Consider the following 22,342-nt stretch of genomic DNA (forward strand, 5'->3'; position numbering starts at 1 on the left):
GCTTCCAGGCGCCATCCTACGAGGCATGCGCGGCCCGCAGGGGCGGCCCGAGCTGCGCCTTCACGCAAGCGGCTCAGCGTGGGGCGGAGTCGGGGGTGGGGGCAACCCCCTGCTGCGCAGCCGAAATAGCTCAGTTGGGAGAGCGTTAGACTGAAGATCTAAAGGTCCCTGGTTCGATCCCGGGTTTCGGCAGACGTTTTGGTGCCCCCAGCGAACAGCGTTCTGTTTTGCTCCAAGCTGATCCAGCTTCTCCCAGCACTTTTACCCAGAATGTGTCGGTTTTGACCTTTCCTCCCCAGAATACTCTCCATTCTTCAGATGAGGAGCTGGGCTGCTGGCTCATGCCAATGCGGGAGGGCTTAGAACAAGGCCTCATCCCCATCCACCCCGGTCCACCCCCAAAACTATGATCCCAGCCCGAATGACCCCCTTCCCCACTCCCATTTACAATATTTTTTAAGTGGCAGGATCAGAACGAATGTAATTGTCAAAAGAAACACTACTGAATACCAAAAGGGAGTTTGCAGAGACACCTTCTGCTCGGATGTCGTTTAACTGTGACAGTCCTGCTGGGTACCTATTCTGCCCATTTTACAATACATATGGGGAAACTGAGGTTCCCCCGTTCCCAACGGGGGAACGCAGGTGAGGAGCAGGGCTGGCTCCTGGCGAGGGAGGACCACCCCAGGTGTGCCCTGGAGCCCGACTGCGCGGTCCCGGGAAGGGGAAGCGGGGCGCCGGTAGGTGTCACCATCCCGGTGGTGACACACAGGAGAAAAGAGAGGGGCTGGGCCGAGGGCTGGGTCTGTTGGGAATCCTACACCTCCTTGCCCTCAGTTCCCACAGCTGGCCAGGCTGTGGAGCTGGAATTTTTTAATTAAAATAAACCTTGTACTTCCAAATAGTTTGATTCAAAGAAAAGTTGCAAACCTAGTACCAGAGTTCGCTGTACTCATCACCCAGTCTCTCCTGCTGCTAACATTTTACACTGACGTTAACAATTCATGACCCAATGTATATACATCGCCAGCTCATGTCCAGGCATTATTCAGGCTCCTGTTTTCTCCTAACGTTCCTTGTCCTGTGAGCCAGGCACCTGGGAGCCGAGCCCCCAGCCTCGCTCGAGCCTTCAGACACCTGACTGCGACCTCCTGAGACCACAACCCAGTCAAGAGAGAACGTTGCTTCCAGCCGCCAGGGGCCGGTACACTGCTAAGGCAGGGATGGATAACTAATACAGGAGGGGCCATCGGCTGTCAGGGTGATGGATTGGATGGGGAGCGGGGGGGGGGGGGGGGGGTGGATAGGGGAGGTAAGAGCCTGCATCAGGAAACTGGGACTGTCAAGGGCAAGCCCTGAAACGGAGAAGCAGGTCTGACAGGGCAGGGAGTTAACGGAGGGTTCACCATAATTCCAGGAACACTGAGGGTGAGGGGCTGAGGGCAGATGGGTAGGTGAGGAGGAGGTGGGGGGGGGAGGGGGAGCCAGGGCTGGAGGAGGTGGGGAGCAGGACCTGGAAGGGACGGAGCAGGGGCAGGAGGATGGGGGGTGCAGGGGCTGAGAGGGGAGCCGGGACAGGAAAGCCTGGCCATAGAAGCCATGCACGGGGGGGAGGGCCACTGACCGCACTGCATAGACGTGCCTGTCTGATTTGAGATTCTGTGTGTGTGTGCATCCCTCGTCTTAATCAGCTTCCTAGATAAATGATAGACTTAAAGAGGTGCTCAAGTGAACACAAAGAAAACTCCCCCTTCCAGGAAGTGGTTTTGTTGATGCACTGCTCCTCACACCGGGGGGTCTGATCGTCCCCTCATGCCATCTGGGCTGGAGCGAGAAAGGTACAGCGACTGTAGGACAAGCATCGCAGGGTCTGAGGTCAGGGGTCTGGCTGAAAAAGGTTCAGGAAGGGTGGCTGTGAGTGGTGGGAGGTGACCGGGGCAGGGGTGGACGCCTGGGGAGGGGACGGGACACAGTGGGGGAGCAGGGTGGCCGTGCAGAGGTGTGGGCTGCTGAGACGCCAGCTGGCCGGAGCCCAGACAGCTGAGGGGGGACACCGGGTGAGGGTGGGTGCAGGGAAGCTGGGGCTGTGGTGGACGGGGGTGCAGGAGGCCACGGGCCAGCCAGTGGGGGCCCTGGCTGCACCCCGTGTTGTGCTGGGTCTCTCTTCTTGATGCAGAAGCAGCCCAGTGCGCTGGCTTCCCGGGGGCCAGGGCCACCTCACTGCTCCTCCTGGAACATTCCTCACTTGGTCGGCTGGCTCTGCCTTCCTAACTACTACCCAGCGCCAATTTGGGGCATCAACAGACGCCCACCCAGCACTGCCTGCCCCAGTGGCCCTGGGACAAAGTTTCAAGACGAACAAAAACATAATACAGTGGGAGTGAGGAACTGAAGACACCTGCTGGGGCACAGGACCGGGATGGGGCTGGGCGCCGAGCAGCGGAAGCCTCCAGCACTTCTGGTCAGCACCCGGCACACCTGAAACACCGGCTCGGCTGGGCTGACATGGGACCCGCCCCCCCCAGCCAGGCTGGGGAAGGAGCCTCCAGAAGCAGCCATCGGGGACAGCGTGGCCGGCCCGAGTGCCCGAGGTGGGCTGCGCATGGGGCCCAGGAAAGAACAGGCAGGGCTGCAAAACGGCATTTAATTCCAGTCTGAATAGTTCAATTCCACAACCAGAGCTCAGAACACAGATATATAAAAATACTTCACAATAACGGAATAGTCCACGTGGATGCCTCACCCACAAGAGCACCCTGTTCTCCATCCTGACCCACTTCAAGGAGGCTTGCTGTCTAGACCTTTCTAGAAGGGAGCGAGGCCACAGTGGAGATGCTAGCGGGGCCATTCTCCCAAGCCTGGCCCACACGGGATGCCCCTCCGACCGCCCTGGGGGGCAGCTCAGCGGGACCTCCAGGGCCGTGTCTGCACCTCTGCTTGGGTTTCAGCAAAACCAGCAGAGACACCACACGCAGGTCCCCGCAGTGATCTCTGCACCTCCTTCCCGCAGGGACCCAGCCTCCCGTCAGGATCAGGGCCCGTGTCCCCGGCGCCTGCGAGAACCTCTCCCCAACTGTCCTCTGCAGCGGCCGCTCGCTGGCCGGTGCCGGCTTCAGGGAGGACTGGCCGAGCTCAGATGCCGCGGCGCAGCCATCATGGTGGGGACTTGGCTGTTTCCTTCCACAGGCAGCCTCGCGTCAGCTTAGAATAAATAATCCACCGTGTGTCGCTTTAAACCAGAACAGAATTTCTGTGACCACGTAAAGGACCGGGCCTTCACACAACTCTCTCCAAAGGTGGTGGGGGGACCCTGAGCCTGGAACCCTCAGGCATCGGGGGACCCATCTGTGCTTCGGGCTTCCAGACAAAGGACTGGTTTCCACTGGTGCCGGGCCGCGACCCCACGGCCCAGGCCCAGGCCGTGCACACAATGACCTTGGCCGGGCTGGGGGGCGCAGCAGCCCGGTGGGATCGTCACAGCTATCTGGGCAGTTGGCTGTGCGGTGACAAGGCCGGGCGGGGAAACCCACATGGAGGCCGGGCGGAAAGAGGCTGGAAAGACTGCCGGTCCGTCTGCTCTCCTGCACGAGTCCCAGCAGAGGCTAGAGCACGGGAAAGCAGCGGCTCTCGGGTCCTGCCTCTTACAAACACGGGTTTGCCTCAAAAACACGTAACAGAGGCACAGCAAACTCAGGAGCCGTCATAAGAGGAGCCACACACAGGAGGGAAACAAACGGAAAAATACACTGATGTTGCGGGAGCCGTACGTTCGTATCAGAGTCTTTAAAGCTCCTGTTTAATGTTGGGTACAGTGCTTTTCAACACAAAACACAAACGTGCACCTTCTGTGAACCTACACGGTACAGTCACAGGTAATGACGTAAAGTTAAAAAAAAAAAAAAAAAGCCTCTGTCCTTTCAAACCCTTTCAGGAGCTGTACCTTCCACAAGAGCCAGGAAAACAGAGGCAGCAGCCGTCAGGAAGGCCAACGGCCCGCCTGTGCTCCAGAGCGCAGGGCCTTGCCTCCACCGGCCTCAGCTTCGCCGGCTCCTTTCTTCCAGGAGCTGCGTATCAAATATTTCTTTTTCCCTGCAAAACCAAAAGGAGATCACTTCGTTTTAGTCAGCAATTCCCTCTCCCAAGGCAAGAGAAATCAAAGAAAAATAAACAAATGGGATCCTAACCAAACTTATAAGCCCTTGCACAGCAAAGGAAACCATCAACCTATGGACTGGGAGAAAATATTTACAAATGATGTGACTGAAGAGGGCTTGATTTCCTAAATATACAAACAGCTCATACAACTCAATAACAGAAAACAAACAACCCAATCGAAAAATGGGAAGACCTAAATCCAAATTTCCCCAAAGACATACAGATGGCCAACAGGCACGTGAAAAGATGCTCAACATCACTAATTATTACAGAAATGCAAACCAAAACTACAGTGAGGTATCACTCACACTGGTCGGAATGGCCATTGTTATGAAGACGACAAGTAACGGGGGATTTCCCTGGTAGCGCAGTGGTTAAGATTCCGTGCTCCCAATGCAGGGGGTATCACCTGATCCCTGGTCAGGGAACTAGATCCCACATGCATGCCACAACTAAGACCCGGTACAACCAAATAAATATTAAAAAAAAAAGAAGTCTACAAATAACAAATGCTGGAGAGGATGTGGAGAAGAGGGAACCCTCCACCCTCCTCCTACACTGTTGGTGGGAATGTTAAGTTGGTGCAGCCAGTATGGAAAACAGTACGGAGATGCCTCAAAAAAGTAAAAACAGAATTACCATATGATCCAGCAATCCCACTCCTGGCATATACCCAGACAAAACTCTAATTCGAAAAGACAGGTACTTCCCTGGCGGTCCAGTGGTTAGGACTTCACCTTCCAATGCAGGGGGTGTGGGTTCCGTCCCTGGTCAGGGAGCTAAGATCCCACATGCATCATGGCCAAAAAACCAAAACACAAAACAGAAGCAATACTGTAACAAATTTAATGAAGACTTTAAAAATGGTCCACATCAAAAAAATCTTTAAAAAAAAAAAAATCTTAAAAAAAAAAGAACAGATACATGCACCCCAACATGCATTGCGGCACTCTTCACAACAGCCAAGACATGGAAACAACCTAAATGTCCATCGATGAATAGGTAAAGAAGATGTGGTACACATATACAATAGAATACTATTCAGCCATAAAAAAGAACAAAATAATGCCATTTGCAGCAACACAGCTGGACCTAGAGATTATCATACTAAGTGAATTATTGTAGTTTTTTTTTTGCCACGCCACACAGCTTGTGGGATCTTAGTTCCCCAACCAGGGATGGAACCTGGCTGCGGCAGTGAGAGCACCAACTCCTAACCACTGGACCACCAGGGAAATCCCCATACTAAGTGAAGTAAATCAGGCAGAAAAAGAGAAATACCATACGACGTCACTTATATGTGGAATCTAAAATATGACACAAATGAACTTATTTACAAAACAGACACAGACTCACAGACATAAACAAACTTATGGTTGCCAAAGGGGAAGGGTGGGAAGGGATAAAGTGGGAGTTTGTGATTAACAGATGCACACTGGTATATATAAAAAAGATGAACATCAAGGATTTACTATATAGCACAGGGAGCTATACTCCGTATCTTGTAACAAACTGTAGTGAAAAAAATCTAAAAAAAAGAACACAGACACACACACGTGTACACATATAACTGAGTCACTTTGCCGTACACCTGAAAGTAACATAATATTGTAAATCAATTATACTTCAATTAAAAACAAACAAACAGGGCTTCCCTGGTGCACAGTGGTTGAGAGTCCGCCTGCCGATGCAGGGGACACGGGTTCGTGCCCCGGTCCGGGAAGATCCCACATGTCGCGGAGCGGCTGGGCCCGTGAGCCATGGCCGCTGAGCCTGCGCGTCTGGAGCCTGTGCTCCGCGACGGGAGAGGCCACAACAGTGAGAGGCCCGTGTACCGCTAAAAACAAACAAACAAACAAAGAAAAAAACCAACCAAACAAAAAAAAAAAACCATAAACAGAGAAGTGAGTGTTTCATAGGGACCAAGTTTCAGTTTGGGAAGATGAGAAAGTTCTGGAAATGATGGTGGGGATGGTTGCCCAACAGTGTCAATGTGCTCAATGCCACTGAGCTGTGCGCTTAGAAGGGTTAAGACGTTGAATTTTACGTTATGGGTATTTCACCACAATGAAGAAAAATAAACTACAAAGAAAAATTGGTGAAACAGCAAATTGTCCTTTAAAATGGCTATCTGTTAACAAAAAATTACATGATCAGTTAGTTGACTGGCTGCCCCTCTCAGGATCAACAAGGAATATGATCCTGAGGGGGACGACCCAAAGGTAAACGGAACACAGCAGCCTAAGAACCCCAAGAGGAGACCCAAACCCTGTCGTGGTACCGAGGCTCGATGGTTTGTGCACAAGAACCTAAACGCAACTACAGTGTGAAAAGAAGCGGGAGGTGGATGCACCAGGACAGACCCACTGCCCGACTGACACCCGGCCCAAGGGACCCCTGGCTGCCCAGGCTCGGCGCCTGAGGCGGCAGGGCGCGGCCGGGGCACAGCCCATGGCCCTCCATAGGCATCTGGGGTGCCTGCAGCCGGTTGAGGCTGCGGGAAACTCAGGACGCCCTCCGACCGGCAGCCCGACCGGGAGGGTGGTGCCAGCTGGAGATGGGCCGCTCAGACCTCACTCTCCCGGGAGCACCGTCTCTTTACCGGGTGTGCAGGGCAGCCGCTGAGGCTAGGGACAGTCTGTACCACGAGACCCTAGTTGAGTCTTCAGCCTGTCACCGCCACGCGGCCCCGCCTGCTCCCAGCGAGGCCTGGCAGCCCGCCCAGAGACAGGATTAGGGGCTCCAGACCGCCAGTCCAGGGCGCTAACCACAGCAACGTGAGAGGAACATCTTGATCACCGCATTCTTCCCGCCAGCCAGGGATGTCCGGGCAGCGGCTGCTGCTTAATCTCACTGTTTCCTCAAATAGCCGTGGCATCGAGGCAACGGGCAAGAACGCTGGGGAGGCAAACATCAGCCCCACGAAGGACGCAGGGCGTGGCGGGCCCAGCTCTGCCCGCTCGGACCAGGGCCCCTCAGCCCAGCCACCGCAGCCGCCGGCGCGTGGAGACGAAGCCCTTCGGGACGCAGCGCGGCCTGCCTACCGGTAGCTGAGTGAAGGTCCTCGTATGTACTTCTCCTCAGCCGTCTTGTAGTCCACAGCATCCACAGCGGAAATCGCGCAGATGATGGCCTGCAAGAGGGCAGCACACGTCAGGCTCGGGCCAGGCCCGGCGGCTCGCACGGAGCTTGGAGGAGGCCGCGTGGGCGGGTGGTCCAGCCACGCCCCGGCCACCAGGGCCCTCCCAGCTCAACACTCGTGCAGTCTGCAAAATCTCTGCTCCTGGTGTTTCCTAATTAAATCTACAATGCTCTCTTTTGGATGAGACGAAACTTCATGTCACTAAAAGCAGCGAAAGGCAGAACCTGGGGACTTCCCTAGCGGTCCAGTGGTTAGGACTCCATGCTTTCACTGCCAGGCCTGGGTTCAATCCCTGGTTGGGAAACTAATAAGATCCCACAGGCCGTGTGGTGTGGCCATAAAAAAAGAAAAAAAAAGGAAAAAAACAAGAAAACACAAAGAAGTAATCTGAATATACAATAGATGTCTGATATCAAAAGATCACTGTTACTTTTTGGAGTGAAATCATAGTATCGTAGCTATTTATTTTTGAAGAGTTCTTCTGGTTCAGAGCAGGGTCTCTCTCCCCTCGGCACAGCTGACACAGGGGCCGTCCTGGACTGTGGGGTGTGGAGCAGCATCCTGGTCCCCACCCACAGGATGGCAGAAGCCCCCCACTCGTGACAACCACAGACAACCCCAGACATCCCCCAGTGTCCCCAGGGGGCAGGATCACCCTTTGTAGAGACACACATGAAAGTATGCACGGATAAAAAACAATCCAGAAGGAGGGACTGGAGGTGCAAGTGGAGCAAGGCCACACTATTCCAGCTGGTGACGGACACGTGAGGGTTCACGGCGCTACTTAATTTTTCTTAACGTATTTGAAACCTCCACAACGATAAAGCTCAACACTTTAGAGCCTGGTGACATTTTCCCACACATTCATTCATGGCCAGCAGCATCCTCCCTGAACTGAAGAACGGCCGAGGGGCCGTGCACCAGCTCCTCGACCGCCCGCGCCCCAGCTGAAGCGCGTTCGCAAAGCTTAAGCTCCCCTTCCCCTGGGCCAGGGACCAGCCGAGGGGCCCAGGCCGCAGCACCCAGCCCACAGCACCTCGGGGAGACGGCTCAGGCGGCACCGCCCCGGGAAGGCTTCTGGAGAACGACGCCCAGGCCCCGGCACCCCAGGGTGCCGCAGGGTCCGCCGGCGCTCACCTCGGGCAGAAGCACGTCCAGGACGAAGCGGATGCCGTCCGCGTGCCCGCGTGCCAGCAGCCTGCTGCCCGCCTCCTGGTACACCCCCTGCAGGTACTTCACCACCAGGTCCAGCTGCTCCTCGTCCTCCAGGTAGGTCTCCACGCAGGTCACGTACTGACCCGAGCTCAGGAACGTCTTTAGCCACCTGGACGGCTTCCTGTTCTTCAGGATGGCCCGCAGGTGGCTCTCGGCACCCCGCGCCTTCACGATGTACTCCACCAGCTTCTGGTTGGCCCGGTCCCGGGCGGCCCGCGAGCGATCAGGGAGCACCTTCCTGCAGGCCGGCCTCCTGCCCCGCGGGTTCCCTGCCGAGGCCTCCTCGGGGCCCACCCCGCTCAGCGGCGGAAACCTGGTCCCCTGGACGTCCCGCTGGATGGACTTGCGGACGGGGGAGCCTGCGGAGGAAGCGCACTCCCGTGACTGGGCGCCCTCGGCTGTGCCGGGACGGTTCCCGAGGGCTCTCCCCCCAGTAGGACCCCCGCCCCTCGTCCCAGCTCTGCCCTCCACCCTGCTTCAGCGGCACCCTGCAGAGGCCAGTGACAGGAGGGCAGGGAAAGGGCCACGCAGATGCCCCGGCGCCAGGCGGGTGACCTGGGCGCTGGCGGCAGGTGTGGGTGTGCAGCCGCCCTCCCGGCCCCACGGCAGAGGGAAGCAAGGGGACCCCGTGGACCCAGGCATGGCTGGACTGTAGGCCTCAGGCTTGGGGCGCGCTGCCCGCCGCACACACCCCTCCAGAGCTCAAAGAAGACTGCCGCTCCTAACGGGCAAAAGAGCGGGTCCCACCTTAAAGGAGCTGCTGGTGAACTTACTTATATCAGCCGCGTAGTATTCTAGGAAAGAGCCTGCGAAGGAACCACAGCCTGCACAGGGGCGGAAGGGAAGTCAGGTCACACACAGGACTGGACTCTGCCGGGTCGTCCAGCCGGTGTGCACCCTGACCTCAAGCCCGAGGACCCCCCATGGCCGGACCTGGGACAGATGGAAACCAACCCCGATTCAAAGGAAACTGTTCTGTTCAGACCCAGGATGAGCCTCCACCAGGCGCCTGCCCATCCGCAGGGATGGGGAGAAAGCCTGCTCGGGGCAGGGCGAGACAGCTATGGGGACCAGGCCACCCTCCGCCCTCGGGGGCGGCCCCGCACTGCTGCCCCCCGTCACTTCGTGCAGGGGCACCGGAGCCCCACGTACCCAGTCGGACCCTGTAGTCGGTGATGAGGGAGACGCACCAGCCGATGGCCTGGTCGAAATCCTCCTTGGCCTCGTCCTGCAACAAAAGCCAGACGGCGGGCGTCAGCCGGGAGCACCTCCGAGGTCCTGCGTCCTCAGTCCCCTCGTCCAGGAAGGGGCCTGCAGACGCCCCCACACAGGGCTCCCTGCGAGGCATGTCTGGGGCCGGGGCTGCTCAGAAAACGGTCACCTGTGTGCCAAGCCCTCGGGGCCGAGAGAGACACCACAGACCCTGAGAGCAGGAGGGCGAAAACCCACCGCAGGGCAGCTGACAGGCCATCAGATTGACAAGACGTGAGGTTGCAGGAGATGAACCCCGTGGAAGACGCCTCTGGGCCCGTGGCCCTCGACTGTACACGGTCAGTGGGAAGAAGTGCTGCCCCGGGGGAGGGACCCCTGGCCTGTGATCCTCACAACAACCCAAGGCCGTCACCCCCGGTGAGAACCCCTAAGCTGGGATGACCAGCGAGACCAGCCTGAGACCCACAGGCGTGTGATGGGAGGGGCAGGCAGCTCCAGAGGAGGAGGGTGCTTGGGCCGTGGCCAGGCCCGCTGACCAGCACCTGCGACAGCAGGGTGGCGCCGGCACATGCCTGAGCTCCCACGGCCCGTTTCCAGGGGACGTGCCCAGGCATCCGGGTCCCGCGAGACCTACGCGCCATCTTCTTGAACCCAGGCGTCCTTGCGATAAAACCCATTCCTCAGGTATTTGAGGCACACGAATCTCAAACTCGATTCCCCCCCCCTGCCCCCGCCCTCCGGTCCCAAGAGCCCAAGGCTGGGTCCAGCGTGGGTGCCGACCTTCCGAGCAGTGCCCGCACTCAAGGCCCGTGGCCTGCTGCCCTCAGAGAACAGATGGTCGGCGGGAGACGCCCCGACAGCCCTACCGCATCCCACTCACCCTGGGAACCAGCTCAGACGCTGCTTCCCACACGGGAAGGCATCACCCCATGCTGAGCGCAGAGCCCGCTGACCGGGGGCCAAGCAGACACCCACGTTGGAGCGGGGCTCACGGGCCCCACTGCCCGACCCAGTCGCAGTCTGTGTTTTTGAAAGTTGGGACAACGAAGTGGTGGGTGTTTCAGAGTTAACAGACAGCACCGTGTGGACCAGCTCCTGGGGACTCGGGCTGGGCCAGTCACAGGGCCACGGCGATGGTGTTCCCTGATGTATGTGGCACTCAGGCTCAAGGCCTCGGGGTCTATGGTGCCCTTCCCGGGGGCGGCTCAGACACAACCGCAACCTGTGGGCCTTGGCCCTGGGCTCTCCCACCTCCCTTCTGCGCAGGGCGCCCTGTCCTCCACGCCAAACCTGCTCAGTGGGGAACGGCCAGCAGCCGCCCGAGGGGCAGTGACCCCCAGCGGAGCAGCCGAGGCCAGGCGCCACTCCCACAACTACCGCTGTCTGAAGGGCCTCGTGGTGGTTACCAGCCACCAAGCCAGCCCTTCAAAGCAGCGCAAACAACCATCCACGTACCAGAAGCGCCTGCTTTTCTTTACAATCAAAGTGCTTCAGTCGCCGGAGAGACACCGTGATGCTGGAAGCAGAGAGAGCAGAGGTTCACGGGAACCAGCCCCATCTCACGACCCAAAAGCGTCCTTCCTCTGGGAAAGCGTCGGGCCTCTGCCAGCGCCGGCTCGTCGGTGGAGGGAGCCCCTCGGAGCCGGGCCCAGGTGTGCCCACACTTCCAGGCCGGCTCCGGGCAGATGGTGCTCCTGCCCTCAGTCGAGGACTAGGGGGGTGACTGGGCAGGGGGCTGCTCACGGCCCCTGCAGGGAGCCAACTCTGCTGCAGTTTGTGGGAAACGGGGGCCCAAGGAGCGTCCGGCAGGGCTGACTCTGGAAGCCGACAAGCAGTCTGGAAAACCCGACCATCTGGCCGCGTCCCTGAACACCACCTTCACAGGGATCCTCATCTGGGGCTCTGGACCCCACCCCGGCCCCCTTCGCCAGCCTCCACCCAGAAGCACTCGGCAAGAGCAGAGAACAGTGGGTTTACCCTCTCCCTTTGGGGTTCATGTTTCCTTCAATGAAAAGCACACTCGCTTTCTTATCTCTTCGCCTGACGCTTTTGACCTGTTGGCAGATCCAAGAAAACCAGGTGTCAAGGACCCAGAAGGTCGTGGGTTTTCGACACTTTCCTGATGTCACCTCGTCAAGCACGTGACGAGGAACGCAGCCGGCTTGGACTGACAGCCGACACCGGGGAACGCTCAGAAAGCGTCGCATGGCCCTCAGCGCCGCTCCGACCGAGCAGAGCCAGGGCTCTACAAGAGGAATCACGGCCGCTGCCTTCAGCACTTCCGCTCGGCTCAGGGCGCGATCCTCCTCACTCTGGGGGATGGGCAAAGCGAGCTCCGGGAGGCCCCGCCGGGCCCAGCAGAGGTCAGGCGGGAGGCGGCAGGCTGTGGACCCCGGAGGGGCCCCCGCTCCGTGTCACCAGCGCCGTGGGTGAGGCTGGAGCCCGCACACCACTGGCACCCATGAACCAGCAGGGCCCCCGGGAACTGGGGAAAGCGGAATGGCGGGGAGAAGGCTGCCAACTGCAGGGGGACACGGCACCTCGGGAAGCGAGGGTCCCCGATAATCAGCCCCCCAAACCCTGCCACGGAGCTGCACGGCAACCCCGGTTCAACTGCACGTCTGCGCTCTATCTACAGGTGCCGCAAAGATTTCATTCTGTCCTTCCCGGGACGGTCAGTCACGTGTCAGGAGGCCATGCTGACCTGGACGAGCTCAGACTCATCGCGACAACAAAAGCCGCTCCACTGTGGCAGCTATCTTTCGGATTTACACGCCACTGCCTCTTCCTAAAAGTTAAAGGACTACAGCTAGAACCATCAGGACCCTGTCCCTGCCAGAAAACAAAGGGGGGGGAAATTAAGGTGGAAATGGCAGGAGCGAGGGCAACCGGGTGGTGCCCCTGCCTCACAAATTCTCCAACTGACCATGGGCACCGTCCAAGCAGGCGGAGGAGGCACAGCCAGGACGTCAGCCACACTTAAGGGTGTCCCCTGCACTGGGGGCGCAGCCAGGACCTCAAACACCTGCTGTGCAACCGATGCCCACCCTAATCTGCTCGCTAAAAAGCTGAAATGCAGAATATTGAAAATGAGCAAACTGTGGGCATTTTTTGGAGGCGGGCTTTCTAAGCCTGCTTGATAAAAACCTGACCTATAAGCCTCACAATCCTTTGTGCCAGAAGGCTGAGACCCCCTTTCCTTAGGGAAACGTGTCCACGTCGATGCTCATGTACCCAGCGTTTCCCCAGTAACAACAGAACAGTGAACCAGCTGCCCGGGTCCTGGTGTCAAGAATGGAGGACGCTGGACCTCAGGCTCGGGGGACCAACTGAGCAAGCAGGGGGCAGAGAAGGATTCTTACCACTGCGGGCCAGAAGGGGTATTTTTGGTATTTAAGCCAGACTAGCATTCCTACTTCAAACGAACGTGGTTCTAGAATTGAAAGAAAGAAAGGAAAACAAAAAGAGACAAGTTAGATCCATATCAGGCACGAAAAGCGACCGCTGGAGAAAACACAACCACGGAGACACTGTTCAAGCCCAGCGTCGACCCGAGAGTCTGAGGGGCAGGTTTGTAACTCCTGCCCCTGGAACCCAAATGCCGACCACAAGCGCGGCCAGGGCGACAGCTGGTTTCCTAGCAGTGACCGTGTGCCGTGCTCGTGGGGACAGGGGCGGGCGGGGGCTCGGTGCCACCTCTGCCACTGCTCTGTAAGCCTCAGGTTACTCCAGAATAGAGCACTTTTTAAAGAGCTTGGCACATAAACAGAAAGGAGACCACAGCACACAATGAAGACCCCATATGGGGACTGGATTTCTGAGAAGCTCATCTGTCTGGGAAACTGGGGGCTTTAAAGGGTTAAAATAAAGAGAACTATTCAAGCAATCGTAAGATAACTACAAGTAACTTCTCAACAAAATTTAACTGCATCCTCAACCAAAAAAGTTCCAGAATGTGTAAATAACTCAAATATTCAAGAACCGGCCGCGCTGTGGTGTCTGACAGGAGGAAGGGCTGTGAGAGAAAGGGGACCTGGGGCACAGGGAGCCGCCTGGGGCACACACAGAGCGCTGGTCACCCGCGAGAGGAGCGTCGTGGCCCCCAGGACGACGGGTCACGGGTGCAGACAGCCAACCCGGGCCGACCGGCCAAAACACCAGCAAACCAAAACCAAATGGAAGACAAAACCGGGAGAAAAGAGCCAACGCCCGGGTCTCTGGGGCTGTAACTGACCCCCATGTGGAGACGGGGACGGAAACGCCCTCTGCAAGAAGGCACAGCGGCCCCCCTGCGCCCAGCGAGCCCGCGGGGAGCTGACCCCAGTGACTCCCCAGGAGCCCAGGCACTGCAGCCCAGGCGGAAGCATCCAGACACCCCAGTAACCAGCCGCCACCAGGAACAATCGGCAGAGCCCGCGGGAAACGCCCGAGACTCGCGTACACAGAAAGGGCAGGGAGCCTGCTGCGTGGGGACAACGGGGGATGGGGTGGGGTGGCTCCAGGCCAGCCCCCCGGCCGTGCAGGAGAAGCCCCCAGGCCTCCCGTGCTGCTCGTGCTGCAGCCTGTGCACGCGTAAATGTTTCACAATAAAGAGATCCAAAACCACCCCCAGACCACGTTAAGACTAACGGTTAACGGGCGAGTCTAATACTGAAACCGGTCCTCAGTTATTTAGTTGAAAGCAAACTAGCTTTCCGTTCCTGGCCGGTTCTGACCTTGGGGCCTGTGTCTGACCCCCTTCCGGGGAGGACAGGGGCAGCTGACCTGTGCCCGGGGGCGGGGGCACTGTGCACACATGGGGGCGCCAAGCCCCTGCTTCTCCAGACGCCACCCGGGAAGGCTGCGAGGCAGCGCCAGGCCACACCCAAGTGGTGGCGACAGAGCCCATCTATTCACTTGGCTGCCGTCCTCCATCCCCTCTGAGGGGACAGCAGGGAGGCTGGGCTGTCGCGCCCCAGGGAGCCCCCCTCACGTGGCTGTCCTGGACAGCGGACCCCGGACTCCCTGTCTGTAACCCCTCGGCTCAGGACGAAACCCAGGCAGCGCCGCGAGAGACCTTCCCCGGACGTCAGGCACCGCAGGCCTCCCCCAAGGAAGGCGCCGCCCACTCACCACGGTATAGGAGGATTCTCGGGGGCTCCTCGTCCTCCTCGTCCTCTGCCAGGAGAGAGTTCACGGCGTCCAACTCCACTGACTCTTCAGAAGGTGGACGGGCTGCCAACAAGGGTAGATCAGACTTTCCCCGTCACAGTCATGGGGACTCAGCCCGGGAACAACACCTCCTGATACATGGGCGTCGGCGCAGAGAGCAAAGCTGCCGCGACGCAGACTTCCTCGCGGCCTCGCTCAGGCAGGGCACGTCGGTTAAAGCACATTCAACAGAATAAGAGAGAAAGGAGGGCAGGAGAGACCGCGAGCGCAAGCAGGGAAGGTGGAGGAACTGGGCAAGTGGTCCTCGCGTGCGGCTTGTCCCTTCACGCAGGCGCCCTCGGACACGCGGGGAGGGGGTGGCCCTGGGGCCAGGCCCCTTGGGAAACCATCCCCGCGCCTCCAGCGCTGGGGAGAAGGCCCCTTTCAGGGGCCGAAGAAAGGCAGAAACCCAGGAGTGACTGCGGGGCAGGCAGAGCGCAAGGTATCAGCCGTGCAGAAATGAAGATTTGCAAATTAGCATTTCAAAACTAAGTGGGATGCTACAAGGTCCAAACGGAGGGAATCATAGCGCCTGGCTGCAGCCACACAAAAATACACGACACGGGAATCCTTAAAAAGTCAGGAGCCTTTCAAGTGAGTTAATCACTTCTGAGATTCCTGCCAATTTAACGGGAGTGCATCATGGCTTCTGCCACGGGAAGAAGAAAGGAATTAATCCTCGGGGAGCAGATGCAGCATTATCACAGCCACATGCTTCCGCCCCGCGCCCCTCCACTCCCTCCCTCCGCTTCAAAACAAAAATAAAAACACGCAAGTATTTGGGAGCAGTTGAGGTAATTATAGCCCAGTGGGAGAGACAGACGAAAAGGACTTAGGAGATCTCTGCTTGGGATCTATCTTAGTAACAATCTAATTCAGGATCTGGTTAAAAATACACGGGTGGGGCTTCCCTGGTGGCGCCGTGGTTGAGAGTCTGCCTGCCGATGCAGGGGACGCGGAGCGGCTGGGCCCGTGAGCCATGGCTGCTCAGCCTGCGCGTCCGGAGCCTGTGCTCCGCAACGGGAGAGGCCACAACCGTGAGAGGCCCGCGTAACGCAAAAAAAAAAAAACACGGGTGTCTGGCTCCGGATGGGCCACAGGAGAAGCAGACGCCGCCCCCTCCCCGGCACACGCCTCCTCCTCTCCGGGGCTTTTACCTCCCTCCAGGAGCCGGGCGTCTCTGGTCTCCTCTGCGGGGCCGAGCTGAGTGGGGCTGCACGGAGCCATGCGGGGCCCCGGCCTCTGGCCGCTGTCCGGGCACAGGTGCTGGGCAGGGTGGCCACGGGCACTGGGGCCGCCCCGAGGACCCTCGGCCCCACCTCCGGGAGAGGAGCGCAGGGCTGCCAGGCCAGCCACCATCTCACTCTCTTCCTCCCGAGCTCCCTCTGAGGACGGAGGCGCTTCCTGACCCCAGCTGGGCCCCCGTGCTAGGTTCCTCTCCCGTTTACTCGGTGTCGTTGTCCGGTTCACCGTCCGGTTTGCCCGGTGTTTTCTGGATCCCCGTCCGTCCTGAGCACCACTGCCGGCCAAGGAGACAGCTCGGGCGCGCAGGCCTCCGCTTCTCCCGAGCCCCTTCTTGTGGTCCACTCTGCACCCGGGGTCCTCCTTGCGAGCGGGCAGGCCGGACAGCCTCTGGGGCGCACGTTCCCTCCTCGTGTGCCCAGGACTGCCCGACGCATCTTCGTGGAGCAAAGGCGAAGGGCTGGAGTGGCAGAGCGAGGAGGCCGGTTCCGTGGGCTTCACTCTCAGAGACTGAGTGGTCCTCTCTTCCCTGGAAGAGCTTCCTTGACGCGGACGGGTCCTCTCATTCAAAACATCCAGAGCCACGCGGAGCGACCGCCTGTAGGCCAGCTCCTCCAGGGGCGTGGCAGCAACCTCGTTCTGCAAGGCTGAAGGACAGAAAAGGAGCAAAGCCTGGTGATGGGCCCTCCACCGGCTGGGGCGTCTCATTGGGATCGCTGGTCTCGGCACCTGAAGGGAGGCTGACGCTTCTCACCTACATCTTCCCAAAGGAGGGACTCGGACGACAAAACAACAGTTGAGGGCTGCAAGGTTTCCCTTTCCCAAAAGCAAACTGACTGACCCTACCCTGATTGGGTTACAGAGATACATTCCTCCAGGTTACAAAACAATGCCGCCGGCAAAACCTATTCAGAGTTTGTCCGATCCTCTCTCAGCCTCACAGTTTCAAATTCAATCAGGGTCAACAGAAACCCACACCAACTAAATAAGAACTCTGTGGGCAGTGCACTCTGGGGTGGGGGTGACGAACAGACAGCTACGAGGCTCCTCTGCAAGGGCGTTTCCAAGCCAGCAAGCGGCACCAGGGGCCTGGGAACTTCAGCCTGAACAGCCTTCCTCGTTCACTCTGACGCGCAGGCGCCGTGCTCTTTATCTGAACGAGGGGACAGAGGCGACGCCACAGCTCAGCAGGCATAGATTACGCCTCCATCAACAGTGTTTGCCCGTCTAAAGGCAAAGGCATCCACAAGCAAGTGGCCCCCCAACACGGGCTGCACGGACAGTCACGGCATCCGAGAGGTGCTGGTCGTTGCCGCCCGAGGTGGGCATCGTGCTCTGAACGAGAGCTGTTTCCCCAGAGACGCAGGAACATGGACCCTACGTCACAGTCACCTCTGGAAGATACCCTGGGTAACCTTTATGCAAGACAGAAAGCTCTCCGCACGTGAAGTAAGCACTCCCAGTCTCAGCAGGGAGAACGCTTCCGCGTCTGGGCCTGCGGAAGGGCGCGCCTAGGCCGGTGCCCGGTCTGTCTCCCCCAGGGTGTGTGCACCTTGCGCAGAGCTGGGCCGGGCTCAGGCCAAGTCTGTCTGACCTGCGACGAGATGCCAAGGAGGCCGGAGTCTGGGCTCCACTTCCAGCCCGCCTCACGCCGCCCCCCGCCCCGACAGCCCGCAGACACCGTGGCAGCAAGGCTGGTGCCAGTCACACCCTTTTTTCTCCCCTGGGCTCAGCGATAGAATTTAAATACACATCCAACTGCTTCTCAGACCTTGGGCGGAGGCCAGACCAGCAACAGAAGCACCTCACTCTTGCTACGCGATAAGCAAAAAACATAAAAAGAGGAAAAGCCTCTCTCCCTTTCTTCAGGGAGGCGCCCCCCTTCTGCACGGCCTGCAGGGCCGCGGATGTGGCCTGTGGACCCTGACGCCACCACTGGCCATCCTGGGAGTCAAGAACAGGATGGGCTCGAGGGGCAAATTCTAGAAAGGGTGAAGAAAACAGACCCATCTCCTCCAGCTCAGGGAAATCACGTTCCCTTGTATGAAGGGGAAACCCTGAACAGGGTCGCTTTGCAGACCCGAGTCTCCATCTTCTCCCAAACTGCCTCTTACTTCATTAAAACCTCAGAGTTACTCAAAAACATGGTCTTACCTAACGAGGAAGCGATGCCTTCGATGTGAGACTTCTTCAGGATCTGGGCTCCCGTGCTTTTCACCTTAATTCTGCAGGGACAGGAACGGCCGTTATACGCCACCAGCCATGCCACCAAGACGTTTTCAAACATGTTTTGCTTTAAACGACAAAAGAATTAGATTCATTTTCTTCCTTTGCACCCTTCCACTCAAACCAAAAGTCACGGCCAACTGGGAATTCATGCACCTGAGGTGAGAGGCAGCAAGGACCCTGGTGAATGTTTTTTTGTTTTTTCCTTTCCCCTTTTAAGACAGAAAAGCTTGGCTGGATTTAAGAGCAAAAATGAATTCAGGGCTTCCCTGGTGGCGCAGTGGTTGAGAGTCCGCCTGCCGATGCAGGGGACGCGGGTTCGTGCCCCGGTCCGGGAGGATCCCACATGCCGCAGAGCGGCTGGGCCTGTGAGCCATGGCCGCTGACCCTGCGCGTCCGGAGCCTGTGCTCCACAACGGGAGAGGCCACAACAGTGAGAGGCCCGCATACCGCAAAAAAAAAAAAAAAAAAGAATTCAAATTGTGATTTTTATGCGGCAAATCCCACTTTCAACTGCACAAATAACTCCTTTGTTAGATTCTCAGGGTAGAGGATAATGTCACTAAAAGCTGTTTACAGACCAGCAGGTGTGTTTTAGTTTAAAAGGATGGGCTTTCCTTTCAAACTCAAGTATTCAATTACCTTCCCAGCCTCAGGGAAAGTGTGAGCTGTGGACTAAGCAGGCTTAGGAGCGGCTCTGAAGAAAGAGGGATGGGGACGCAGGGAGGCAGGAGCAGGAGCTGACTTGGTTTCATTCTCTATTTAGAATTGGGAATTCTCCCGTCAGACACACATGACCTGGGCATTTTAATCATTCCCGGTCATCTACGTCCTTCCACCACGGACGATCAAGAACACAACGTAACGTGCTTCCCCCACACCCATGTGTTTGCCTTCTGAACGCTAAACGACAGTTTCTTATGAGAGGCACAGGCTCAAACATCAAATATCCCCAAACTCAGGGGACTGTTACATAAGTTTCTGAAAAAAAGACACACAAATACATCTGTGGGAAGGAAACAGCCCTACTTGAACCCCAACGAGCGTTTACCTCCCGTTTAATTTACATTCGTTCCATTTTTGTACTGATCTCGCTGGACATCAGTACCTCGTATGCATCTTCAATTTCCAAACTTGCGTGAAATAAAATCAGTTGTTTTCCTCTTTGGGTTATTTTGACCCCATTTATAACTAAAAAAATAAGAAGCCCTTAAGAGTGCTCTTCGCTTTTTTGGGGAAGGAGTGGTGGTATCCGAAATCCCATATGGAAAAAAGATGATATCACAAAAACACAACACTTAACTTTTTGTCTAGGGAAAGTATCTGAACGTTTAGAAAAAATTCCTTTTTTCTCTTATTTTTGGCTGACTTCTCAGTTCCGGCCAAGACCTACATTAGAAAAAAAGAAGAAGGAAAACAAAGCCTTGTTACTAAGATACAACAAACAGCTAACACAATGTAAGAAGCCGTGGCGACCCATAAATACAAATGCAGCAGATGATTCTTAAAGGAGCAAAGGACTCCAGAGGCAGGGAAACCGAGGCACAAGGTGCAGCAGCAGATCCAGACCAGTACCAGGGTTTTATCTGGCCCTCTTCCCACTATGCTGCTGGGAAGTCTCCCCGAGATACTCCTGTTATTTACTATCAGGGCTCCCGGCCAGCTATTTCCTTGAGTTACAGCCTTACATGCCTTTTTATAGCTGACTCTGTTAAATTTGTTTTTTTTTTTTCCCCAGTGTGAGGAAAAAAAAAGACACTTTCGGAAGCATAACCTTGTAAGCACTCAACCAAAACCCCATTAGACGGGGAAGGAGGGAGAATCGGTGCCAACGGAGAGGAGCGCCAACTGTTCAGACTCAATTATTTCGCTGAAGCAGCTCCTAGGTATCTCCTGATAAAGATTTTACTTGTCACCCGAAAGTCATTTCTAATTCCTGAAATTACAGAAGAATGGCTGTCACCTTTGCAGGCCATAATCGCTTTTTCCATCTGCAGAGGACATACTTGGCATCCATCATGATTTAGACTCATGTGGTAAGCAGTAATGATTTGGCACAAACAAAGTACTTGAAGGTCTGACGCGATGTGCCCTGCAACAAAATTTGCACGGTGGTTTATAACATCGTTTGCTTCCCATTTCAACGCAGACACAACCCTCAAGGGCAAAGGTTAGCGGGGCTGATCCTCAAGGAGATGGTTCAATTCCATCATCCTGCACTGAGTGGGCTCAATGCCAAAAAGAAGTGACTGGCCTCAGTGCCTAGGGAGACGCCTGGATGATTTTCATAAATAAAATACAGCCGAAGTCCCTCCCAAAGGTTCTGTCTAGATTACTTTTAAAAGGCAACTGAATAAATCAGCCTGCCTCCAACGTCGGCGGGAGAGGCGTTGTAAACAATCAAAGCTTAAAAACAATCAAAGCTTACAACCCTCCCATGTTTGGGGAGTTAACAGTTGACCACAGCGCAAAAAAATAAAATCAGAGGAAAATGACTGCTCTTTTGGCTGCCGTGTCCCTGAAAGGACTGGACAGCTGCAGACCGTTGATTACATCAATGGGGAAGGCTGGTCTGGCGGTGACAGTAAAGAAAAGGACGTGGGGGGGGGGGTTCGTTTGTGCAAAGAGGGGTTCACTCCGGCAGGAGAGGGTGGGTCCAGTTAGCAGAGGATGGGGTCTTCAGGGAGCGGGGGGGCTTCAGGGAGCAGAGATAGGGGTTCAGGCAGCAAACGAGGGGCTTCAGGGAGCAGAGGTAGGGGTTCGGGGAGCAGAGATGGGGGTTCAGAATGCAGAAGTGGGGTCCAGGCAGAAAAGGGGTTTAGAGAGCAAAGGGGTTCAATGAACAGAGACGGGGGCTCCCGCGGCAGGGCGGGTTACCGCCCTGGGAAGCCTCTTTCGGGGTTCGCCCCTCCCCCAGGCCCGCCCCGCCGCCTCAGCCCCCGCCCGGACGACCCGAGGGGCGCAGCCCGCCGGGCTCACCCAGCGCCCCGCCTCCCCAGCACGGCGTCCCCGAGCCCGGTGCGGAGGGCGAGGTGGCCGCGGCGGTCCAACAGCGGTTGCACCCGCGCCGCCCCACGCGCAGCCGTCCGCGCCCGCGCTCACCGCCTCCGCCGCCGCCGCCGTCGCCACCGTCGCCACCTCCGCCGCCGCCGCCGCTCCCGCGGGCCGGGGGCGGGGCCAGCCTGGCGGCGGTACTAAGCCCCACCCCCGCCGCCGACCAATGGGGAGCCCGCGTTCGCGCCACGGCCCCGCCCCTTCCGCCCGGATGGGCGCAGAGAGACAGGCGGGCGCGCGCTAGGCTGACTGAAGGGCGCGGGCGGGCCTGCGGGCTCGAGGTGGGCGGCGACGGCGGCGACCTCCATCTTCTGGCCCGTGCTCCCGCCTCCTCCTGCCTGCGCCTGTCAGGCCCCCTTGGCTCTCGAGGCCCCTCCCCGCCGAGGCCCTGAGAAAAGCCTCGAGAGCCTTCCAGAACCTTCCATGGCCTGAGGCGCCTGCGGTGAGGCGTCGCGGCGGTTCCGACCCGCGCCCACCAGAGGGGTGGTCGTGCGTTTCGCACATGACCCACTTGTGTGGGCGGTGACCCGGGAAGCAGGTACCCCGCCGGCCGCGTCAGTGCGGTGGTCGCCGTGGGGTCGGTGTGAAGACACAGTGTGGGGTTCAGGTGTGTGAAGTGGCGACCCCACAGACGGCCGCACACGCTAGTGTGTCCCCTCCGCCCGGACCCAGAGTGTCTGTTGGGTCGAAGGCAGAATTCGGGGTTCGGCGTCTCGTGGCGCCGCGTTCGGGAGCCGGTTCTGCTCGGCCCGCTTCGTTTGGGGAAGTTTTGTGTCAAACGCGGCGGGTCGCCAGGGGGCCGTGGACACCGGTGCAGCCCACGCAGGGCCAGGTGGCCGCTCGCCCCGGTCATGCGGCGGTGTGTGTGTGTGTGTGTGTGTGTGTGTGTGTGTGTGTGTGTGTGTG

At 57.8% G+C, this 22,342-nt stretch overlaps 1 protein-coding gene and 1 non-coding gene across 3 annotated transcripts; one reads left to right on the forward strand and one right to left on the reverse strand.

The window, feature by feature from the left end:
* The first annotated feature begins 119 nt into the window (after nucleotides 1-119).
* On the forward strand, nucleotides 120-192 carry TRNAF-GAA (transfer RNA phenylalanine (anticodon GAA)). Its single transcript has one exon. It is a non-coding gene; the product is annotated as a tRNA-Phe (tRNA).
* A 3,555-nt stretch (nucleotides 193-3,747) lies between these two features.
* On the reverse strand, nucleotides 3,748-21,473 carry PWWP3A (PWWP domain containing 3A, DNA repair factor). 2 transcript variants are annotated; one of them, XM_027085888.1, is made up of 14 exons: nucleotides 21,362-21,473; nucleotides 20,346-20,474; nucleotides 19,686-19,771; nucleotides 18,311-18,381; nucleotides 16,072-16,803; nucleotides 14,837-14,938; nucleotides 13,087-13,157; nucleotides 11,702-11,778; nucleotides 11,180-11,240; nucleotides 9,665-9,740; nucleotides 9,286-9,336; nucleotides 8,435-8,871; nucleotides 7,200-7,288; nucleotides 3,748-4,089 (listed from the first exon to the last, which is right to left on the reverse strand). In XM_027085888.1, exons 2-14 carry the CDS (start codon nucleotides 20,400-20,402, stop codon nucleotides 4,035-4,037), a joined length of 1,965 nt encoding a protein of 654 aa, XP_026941689.1. In that variant the 5' UTR covers nucleotides 20,403-20,474; nucleotides 21,362-21,473; the 3' UTR covers nucleotides 3,748-4,034. The 2 variants fall into 2 exon arrangements, with proteins under 2 accessions (XP_026941689.1, XP_026941690.1); XM_027085889.1 differs by lacking the exons at nucleotides 20,346-20,474; nucleotides 21,362-21,473 and having other exon boundaries at nucleotides 18,311-18,449.
* Between the last annotated feature and the right edge of the window lie 869 nt (nucleotides 21,474-22,342).

The sequence above is a fragment of the Aethalodelphis obliquidens genome, unplaced genomic scaffold, assembly GCF_003676395.1.
Source record: "Aethalodelphis obliquidens isolate GAN/ISIS:26980383/991018 unplaced genomic scaffold, ASM367639v1 scaffold53, whole genome shotgun sequence".
In the NCBI taxonomy this organism is placed as follows: Eukaryota; Metazoa; Chordata; class Mammalia; order Artiodactyla; family Delphinidae; genus Aethalodelphis; species Aethalodelphis obliquidens.

Excerpts from the sequence above, each read along its gene's own strand:
- PWWP3A (XM_027085888.1), bottom strand. The coding sequence starts at position 20,402 with ATGATGGATGCCAAGTATGTCCTCTGCAGATGGAAAAAGCGATTATGG. Across the intron at positions 14,939-16,071 it reads CGCCCGGCTCCTGGAGGGAG|CCCGTCCACCTTCTGAAGAG; the intron begins GTAAAAGCCCCG and ends CCTTGTTGGCAG. Across the intron at positions 7,289-8,434 it reads TGGACGTGCTTCTGCCCGAG|GCCATCATCTGCGCGATTTC; the intron begins GTGAGCGCCGGC and ends GCCCTCTTGCAG.